This window comes from Protobothrops mucrosquamatus, unplaced genomic scaffold (assembly GCF_001527695.2).
Source record: "Protobothrops mucrosquamatus isolate PMUCROS unplaced genomic scaffold, P.Mucros_1.0 scaffold4586, whole genome shotgun sequence".
NCBI lineage: Eukaryota > Metazoa > Chordata > Lepidosauria > Squamata > Viperidae > Protobothrops > Protobothrops mucrosquamatus.
The window spans coordinates 33,246-42,627 of NW_015390489.1; the positions used below are offsets into that span (position 1 = coordinate 33,246).

At 42.0% G+C, this 9,382-nt stretch overlaps 1 protein-coding gene across 1 annotated transcript in view; it reads right to left on the minus strand.

Annotated features, from left to right (window-relative positions):
- LOC107299133 (double C2-like domain-containing protein beta) overlaps positions 1-9,382 on the minus strand; it is an 87,194-nt gene that overhangs the window by 18,211 nt on the left and 59,601 nt on the right. The window contains exon 3 of the mRNA XM_015828500.1: positions 4,558-4,632. Coding sequence (XP_015683986.1) covers positions 4,558-4,632 — 75 coding nt within the window. The remainder of the gene's footprint in view (positions 1-4,557; positions 4,633-9,382) is intronic.

Sequence of the window (9,382 nt, forward strand, 5' to 3'; positions counted from 1 at the left end):
AACCGGTCGTAAGTCGAGGACTACCCAACCGGTCGTAAGTCGAGGACTTTCCCTGCCCGGGAGCGCCGCGCATGCGTGGTTCCGCCCCCTGCGCCGGCCGAGGCGTAGCTGGCAAGCGGCAGAGACGGAGCAGGCCGACCACCAGCTGGCCCAGCCCAAGGGAGGTAAGGCACCCGCCGGAAAAGGGGAAAAAATGGCGAACAAAAAAAAATGGCGGACAAAAAAAATGGCGGACAGCCTTGCTTGGCGACCCCCGTGAAATGGTCGATCGACCCCAAATGGGGTCCCAACCCACAGGTTGAGAACCACTGGCATAGGGCTTCCTGCCTGAGCAGGGGGTTGGACTAGATGACCTCCAGGGTCGCTTCCAAATTTGTTATTCTGTTATTCTATTAAATGTCTATGGAGATTCTCAATCATCCCTCCCTCCCTCCCTCTCTTCCTTCCTTCCCTCCCCTCCCTTTTTTTTTTAACAAAAAAGGAGCACTCAGAATAATTCTTTTTCTTTGCCTTCTTTTCTTCTTCTTTCCTCCCTCCCTCCCTCCCTCCCTTCCTTCCTGGAAGTTTTAAATCATCTCTCATTACAGAAAATCCCAGCAGAGTTTACAAAACAATAAAACTTTCAAAAACCACAGCTAGGTCAACTTAGAATTAAAAACAGTGGGAAACCAAGCTTCAACCCAAATTAAAACAAGCCACTGGATGAGAAATTCTGGGGAGGGGGCAAGGCCCACGGACAGAGAGAAGGCTGGTGTTCCCAAATGTGGATTTTAAAAGACCCTGGAAGCTTCCCAGCAGAAAGCAGATTAAAGGCCTCCAAGATCTAAGTAATAATAATAATGATGATAAAGTTGGAAGGGACCTTGGAGGTCATCTAGTCCAACCCCCTGCTCAGGCAGGAAACCCTATGCCATTTCACACAAATGGCTGTCCAGTTTTTTCTTAAAAACTTCCAGTGTTGGCGTGTTCACCACTTCTGGAGGCAGGATTAAGGTAACTTAATCCACAAGTACCACTGCTTTGATTCTGTTCACTGCAGATGCTAACTAGCGGAAAACTTTACAGTATAATATGTAGACAGGCTGACATCCCGATTGGGATGTCTTCAACTTATAATCATTTGTTTAGTGACTGTTCGAAGTTACAACGGCCCTGAAAAAAAGTGACTTATGACTGTCTTTCACACTTACAACCGTTGCAGCATTCCCACGTGATCGAAATTCGGACATTTGGCAACTGACATGTACTTATGACGGTTGCAGTATCCCGGGATCACGGGACCCCCCCTTTTTTATTTTATTTTTAAAGAAAATTTTATTGATTTTTCTAGTTTTACATTTAAATTTTTAAAAAGCAATTACTTAGCTGTAATAATACAAACTATTAGCTGAAATATGAGAGAGTCGTTATCAAGAGAAAAAGAGAGGAAGTATTAAATGTTGAAATTTTGGTTACTAAATTTAAGATATTTGGAAATTAACAGAAAATAAGAATGTTATATTGTATTATTAATCAGTTGATGTAAGACGGTGAGAATTCAAATAGATAAGACGTGTATCCTGAACATTAAATCTTGAGATGAATTGTGATAAAGGGAATTGGGGTTAATTTTAATGTTAAAATTATGTTAATGTTAAATGTTAATGTTAATATTAAATTTAAATATTAATGGGAAACTAAAAATTGGGAAAAACTAATTAGGACATTGATTGTCTATAAAGATGGAATGTTAACATAACTAGGATATGCATAAACTAAAAATTATCGATAAATGTAAGAAAGTTATTTTTATTTAATCGATATAATAAGAATTGTATTAGTTTAAATATGAGACAGTAAATACTAAGGGGAAAAGAGAGGTTTCCTGCCTGGGCAGGGGGTTGGACTCGATGACCTCCAAGGTCCCTTCCAACTTTATTATTATTATTATTATTATTATTATTATAGATCTGTACTAAAGATTTTGATTTGATTTGATTTTATTAGATTTCTACCCCGCCCTTCTCCTTGCGGACTCAGGGCGGCTTACAGCCCGTTAAAAACAAGTAAACAAATACAAAAAACATACCACATTTTAAAATCAATTAAAATAAAATATTGCAATAGGCCAATTAGTATCCTTTAAAACCAATAGAAAACTAATTAAAAGTAATACTTANATCCCATGACCCCGGGCGCATGAAAGCGTCATAAACACGAGTCAGTGGCCAAGCGTCTGAATTTTGATCACGTGACCGTGGGGAGGCTGCAACGGTCATAAGTGTGAAAAACGGTCGTAAGTCACCACCAGATGGATCTGCAGCTGGCTGGCAAACCGTACTCAACGAGTAGTCCTCAACGGCACTACATCCACATGGAAAGAAGTAAGCAATGGGGTACCACAAGGCTCCGTCTTAGGCCCAGTACTCTTCAATATCTTCATCAATGACTTAGATGAGGGAATTGAAGGAGAACTCATCAAATTTACAGATGACACCAAGCTGGCAGGAGTATCCAACACCCCAGAAGACAAGCTCAGGATCCAAAAAGATCTTGACAAACTTGAACAATGGACCCTGTCCAACAAAATGAGTTTCAATGTGGAGAAAAGCAGAGTTTTACATTTAGGCAGAAAAAACAAAAGGTGCAAGAACAGACTGGACAAGACCTGGCTCAAAAACAGCCACTGTGAGAGGGACCTTGGAGTCCTAGTGGACGATCACTTGACCATGAGCCAGCAGTGTACAGCAGCTGCCAAAAAAGCTAATCCTGGGTTGTATAAACAGAGGCATAGAATCAAGATCACGCGAAGCATTAGTACCGCTTTATAAAACCCTAGTAAGACCATACCTGGAATACTGCAGCCAATTTTGGTCACCCTATCGCAGAAAAGATGTTGAGAGTTTGGAAAAAATTCAGAGAAGAGCAACTAAGATGATCAAAGGCCTGGAGACTGAAACATACAAAGAACAGCTGCAGGGCTTGGGTTTGGCTAGTCTAAAGTAAAGAAGAAACAGGGGCGACATGATAGCAGTATTTCAGTATCTGAGGGGCTGCCCCAAAGAAGAGGGGGCCAGGTTGTTGATCAAAGCACCAGAGGGCAGGACGAGAAACAACGGTTGGAAACTGATCAAGGAGAGGAGCAACCTGGAATTAAGGAGAAACTTCCTAACAGTGAGGACAATTGACCAGTGGAACAGCTTGCCTCCAGAAATCATGGGCGCTCCATCACTGTAGATTTTTAAGAAGAGGCTAAACAGTCACTTGTCTGAGATGGTATAGGTTCTCCTGGTTGAGCAGGGAACTGGACTAGAAGACCTCCAAGGTCCCTTCCAGCTCTATTCTATTCTAAGAACCTGTTTGAGGTTGTGGAAATGTTTGAAAAATCTTCCTCCTATCTTCCCTCCCTCCTTTCCTCTTCTGCCTCCATTCTTCCTTCCTTCCTTCCTTCCTTCCTTCCTTCCTTCCTTCCTTCCTTCCTTCTCCTTCCCATTTCCTTCCTTCCTTTTCACTCCCATCTTTTTCCTTCCTTCCTTTTCATTCCCATCTCCTTTCTTCCTTCTACTTCCCATCTCCTCCCTCCCTCCCTCCCTCCCTCCCATAATAATAATAATAATAATAATAATAATAATAATAATAATAATAATAATAAAAAAGTTGGAAGGCACCTTGCAGGTCATTGAACAACCCCCTGCTCAGGCAGGAAACCCTACACCAGTGATGGCGAACCTTTTAGAGACCAAGTGCCCAAACTGCAACCGAAAACCCACTTATGTATCATCGGGTGCCGGGTGGGTGTGGCCCATTGGGTGGGTGTGGCCCATTGGGTGGGCGTGGCTGCGGTGGTAATGGCAGACTGGGTGGGACTAAAAAGTTCAATCAATCAATTCCAACTTTGCGAGATCTTTTTTTCCTGCGAGAAGTTGAAATTGATTGATTGAACCTTTTTTTTTTTTGCACACGGCGGAGGAGGCTTAAAGCGAAAAGGTTTTATAAAACCCAGCTGAAGGCCTAGGACTGGGGCGATGGCGCGCGTGCCCACAGAGAGGCCTCTGCGTGCCACCTGTGGCACGCGTGCCATAGGTTCGCCACCACGGCCCTATACCATTTCGGACAAATGGCTGTTCGGTCTCTTCTTAAAAACTTCCAGTGTTGGAGCATTCACCGCTTCTGGAGGCAGGTTGTTCCACTGGTTAATTGTTCTCACTGTCAGGAAATTTCTTCTTAGTTCTAGGTTCCTTCCTTCCTTCCTTCCTTCCTTCCTTCCTTCCTTCCTTCCTTCCTATCTCCTCCCTCACTCCCTTCCTTCCTTCCTTCCTTCCTTCCTTCTCATTCCTATCACCTCCCTCCCTCCCTTCCTGCCTCCCTCCCTCCCATCCTTTTTTTTCCAGGCAACACCTTCATTGTACAATACCCTCTGCACAAACCAACCTCTGATCCTGACCCGCCTTTGCTCATGAGAATTAAGAAGAGCGGCCACCGACAACATCTGGGATCTAGCAGCGAATACCATCCCTAGAAAAAATAGCTTCAGTGAAGCGTCCCAACCAGGTAAATAAAAGGGAGGGACTCTCCTACCTTGCTGGCTCCAGGGAGTAGGTGCAATTTCACGTATGGATCAGCCAGTCCATTATGGTCCATCGGCTTCAGGCCCTGAAGAGAAAGAGAGAGAAACAGATTATAACAGGGAGATTCCAGCTGCTATCAATCTATGCGGGGAGAGGGGGGAGCAACCCCCCCCCCATCCTCTTTGTTATTCAGAGCCTGTGGTGTCTCCACTGGATTTATTCCAGGCAAAACCAATTTATCCACTCCTGTTTACACAATGCATCTTGGTGTCTGTCTGCTGATTATGCCACTTGCCGTCCGAACCGGCTCTGATTGTGCCAGGGGGAGTAGATTTAAAGGCACGACTTCCCCCCCCCAGGCCCTGGGGTTGAAAAAGGCCACAACAAGCCAGGGGCACAAAATCCTGATTCAACAACAGGAACGGTTGCTGGAATTGGGTCTGTCTAGTTTAATGAAGAGAAGGACGAGGGGGGAGATGATATCAGTCTTCCAGTATCTCAGGGGCTGCCCCAAAGAAGAGGGAGTCAAGCTATTCTCCAAAGCCCCTGAAGCAACGGATGGAAACTAACCAAGGAGAGAAGCAACCTGGAACTAAGGAGAAACTTCCTGACAGTTAGAACAATTAACCAGTGGAACTACCTGCCTCCAGAAGCGGTGAAGGCTCCAACACTGGAAGTTTTTAAGAAGAGACTGGACAGCCATTTGTCCGAAATGGTATAGGGCTTCCTGCCTGAGCAGGGGGTTGGACTAGATGACCTCCAGGGTCGCTTCCAAATCTGTTATTCTGTTATTCTATTAAATGTCTATGGAGATTCTCAATAATCCCTCCCTCCTTCCCTCCCTCCCTTCCTTCCTTCCTTCCTTCCCCCCTTTTTTTTTTTTAACAAAAAGGAGCACTCAGAATAATTCTTTTTCTTTGCCTTCTTTTCTTCTTCTTTCCTCCCTCCCTCCCTTCCTTCCTGGAAGTTTTAAATCATCTCTCATTACAGAAAATTCCAACAGAGTTTGCAAAACAATAAAACTTTCAAAAACCACAGCTAGCTCAACTTAGAATTAAAAACAGTGGGAAACCAAGCTTCAACCCAAATTAAAACAAGCCACTGGATGAGAAATTCTGGGGAGGGGGCAAGGCCCACGGACAGAGAGAAGGCTGGTGTTCCCAAATGTGGATTTTAAAAGACCCTGGAAACTTCCCAGCAGAAAGCAGATTAAAGGCCTCCAAGATCTAAGTAAGGTAACTTAATCCACAAGTGCCACTGCTTTGATTCTGTTCACTGCAGATGCTAACTAGTGGAGGACTTTACAGTATAATATGCAGACAGGCTGACATCCCGATTGGGATGTCCTCAACTTATAACCATTTGTTTAGTGACTGTTCGAAGTTACAACAGCCCTGAAAAAAAGTGACTTATGACTGTCTTTCACACTTACAACCGTTGCAGCATTCCCACGTGATCGAAATTCGGACACTTGGCAACTGACATGTACTTATGACGGTTGCAGTGTCCCGGGATCACGGGATCCCCCCTTTTTTATTTTATTTTTAAAGAAAATTTTATTGATTTTCTAGTTTTACATTTAAATTTTTAAAAAGCAATTACTTAGCTGTAATAATACAAACTATTAGCTGAAATATGAGAGAGTCGTTATCAAGAGAAAAAGAGAGGAAATATTAAATGTTGAAATTTTGGTTACTAAATTTAAGATATTTGGAAATTAACAGAAAATAAGAATGTTACATTGTATTATTAATCAGTTGATGTAAGATGGTGAGAATTCAAATAGATAAGACGTGTATCCTGAACATTAAATCTTGAGATGAATTGTGATAAAGGGAATTGGGGTTAATTTTAATGTTAAAATTATGTTAATGTTAAATGTTAATGTTAAATTTAAATATTAATGGGAAACTAAAAATTGGGAAAAACTAATTAGGACATTGATTGTCTATAAAGATGGAATGTTAACATAACTAGGATATGCATAAAGTAAAAATTATCGATAAATGTAAGAAAGTTATTTTTATTTAATCGATATAATAAGATTTGTATTAATTTAAATATGAGACAGTAAATACTAAGGGGAAAAGAGAGGAAATATTTAATGTAATAGTTTGAGATCTGTACTAAAGATACTTGTATGTTATTGTATTATCGATTAACTCATCTCATCTCAAGAAACAGTGTTGGAGATGTGGAAATTTAGATGCAACTTATTTTCATATTTGGTGGACTTGTAGGGAAGTTAAAGCATTTTGGATTAAGATATGGTGGAATATTCAAAATATTTTTAAGAAAAAGATAAAGTTTAAGCCGCAGATATTTTTGTTGGGTATTATGGAAGACTTGGATGCAAAAGAAATGGAATTGATGTTGAACTTTATAACTGCTGCAAGACTATTAGTAGCTCAATATTGGAAAATGGAACGTTTACCCACTATAGAAGAATGGTCACTTAAAGTCTCGAATTTAGCAGAAATGGCCAAGATTTCCGCTTATGTGAAGGATCACTCGCAAGAAAGATATATTTTGGTTTGGAGAAGATGGATAGATTATATTGAGCATAAATATGGGACTAAATAATATCATTTGGTTTTTGAGTGAATTTTAGAGTATTATTGTTGTATAAAGGTTAGAATATTTTATTTAGTGCTATTTTTAATTATTAAGGTGATGTTATTATTATTGTTTTTAATAATTGTATATTGGTTTAAAAGAGAGTTAAAGGAGGTTATAGATATGTTATTTTAATAGTTGATTAATGTTAATTAGAGTATGATTATGTTATTGTTAACCCTGTGATTGGCACTGGGAAGTGAGGGGGGAGGGAGGGTGGGTGGAAGGGTGGGTTGGGGAAAGGGGGGGATTTATATTGTAAAATTTTATAAAATTTTCAATAAAAAGAAAAAAGAAAAAGAAAGAAAGAAACAGGAGAGGAACAGGTTAGGTGTGTGTTTCCACCATCTTTCTAACAGTCCCGCCTTTGTTTCCCGTCTTCAGTTGTCTGTCGGGTTTAGGACCGCTACTCGTCTTTCGCTATTCGTGGATCTATTACTTAAGTGTGCGGCCAATAGCAAGCCGTACGTTTAAAAGCGAAACAAGGTTGAGCCGTTAATTAAGGTCCGAATTCTTTGTCTCGCTAAAGAACTCGCTGGTTTAATGTCCCTAGAAACTAAGTACTAGGGACCCATTGTGCAAAGCTGCACTTTTCGAGTCTCGGCGTCGTGGCCGACGGCCAACAGAAAAAACATACCTGGCTGCAATTCCCAGACTCTATATTGGAACAAATTGCAAACAAACTCCGCAAAGGTAGGAATCTCCTGTTTTTAGTCCCTAATCCTCTTTGTTGCTCTTCTCTGCACTCTTTCTAGAGTCTCAGCATCTTTTTTACATCGTGGTGACCAAAACTGGATGCAGTATTCCAAGTGTGGCCTTACCAAGGCCTTGTAAAGTGGTATTAATACTTCCCATGATCTTGATTCTCTCCCTCTGTTAATGCAGCCTAGCACTGTGTTGGCTTTTTTGGCAGCTGCAGCACACGGCTGACTCCTATTTAAGGGATTGTCCACTAGGACTCCAGTTGCTACTATTGAACCACATACCACCTATACCAGGGGTCTTCAAACTTGGCCCTTTTATGACTTGTGGACTTCAACTCCCAGAATTCCTCAGCCAGGCATGCTGGATGAGGAATTCTGGGAGTTGAAGTTCACAAGTCATAAAAGGGCCGAGTTTGAATACCCCCTCACCTATACTGTGCCTGTGCATTTGGTTTTTCTTGCCTAAGTGTAAAACCTGACATGAACCTTTACACCAGAGGTGGAGAACTATGGCCCCTTTATGACTTGGGGACTTCAACTCCCAGAATTCCTGAGCCAGCATTAACATGGCTGACTGAGGAATTCTGGGAGTTGAAGTCCACAAATCATAAAAGGGCCATAGTTCTCCACCCCTGCTTTACACCATGCCGTGCATCCAACTGGGCTTTCTTGTTTTTCTTTGAAGACATTTTGCTTCTCCTCCAAGAAGCTTCTTCAGCTCTGACTGGATGGTGGGGAATGGGAGGATTTATACTCCTTGCAAACAGCTGTTCATTTGCCTTCTTTTAGAGAGTCGTTGAGGCCACTTGGAGGTTTACCTGTGTCCTCAGGGTTACCTGAGTGGTGCAGATGGGTGTGGAGCCATCTTGGAACTGCTGAAAGGAACATGTTGTAGACTGGACAGAGATGATGTCCTATCCCTCCCCCTCTGTTGAGGGAGGGCTGTTCAGTTTGGACCTAGATGGCCTCTTTGACCCCTCTTTCAAACCAGCGGTCCTCCCTGTCCAAAATGTGGACTTTGCTGTCTTCGAAAGAGCGGCCTTCGTCTCTTAAATGCAGATGGATGCTGAATCTTGTCCTGATGGGTTTGTTCTGCTATGTTGTGCCACGCGTTTGTGAAGTTGTTGTTTTGTTTCCCTGATGTACAGATCTGCACACGGCTCACCGCATCGTATTGCATATACCACATTGCTCATTGTACTCATAGGCAGTACAATGCAGTGAGCCATGCGCAGATCTGTACATCGGGGACACAAAAAACAACTTCACAAACGCATGGCACAACACTGTGACCTGGATGAGGGAGAATCTCCATAGACCTGCATCCACACAGCTCACGAGAGCTTCTGAAAAGCGACTCTCCCAGATTCCTCCGGACTGTTTTGCTGGCAGCAAACAAGTTTGTCCTCTTAAAAACTTCTGCATTGAAATTCCGCACACACCAGCAGCAGAACACAGGAGCTCATTTTCATTCCAGGTGGTAATAATAATAATAATAATAATAATAATAATAAT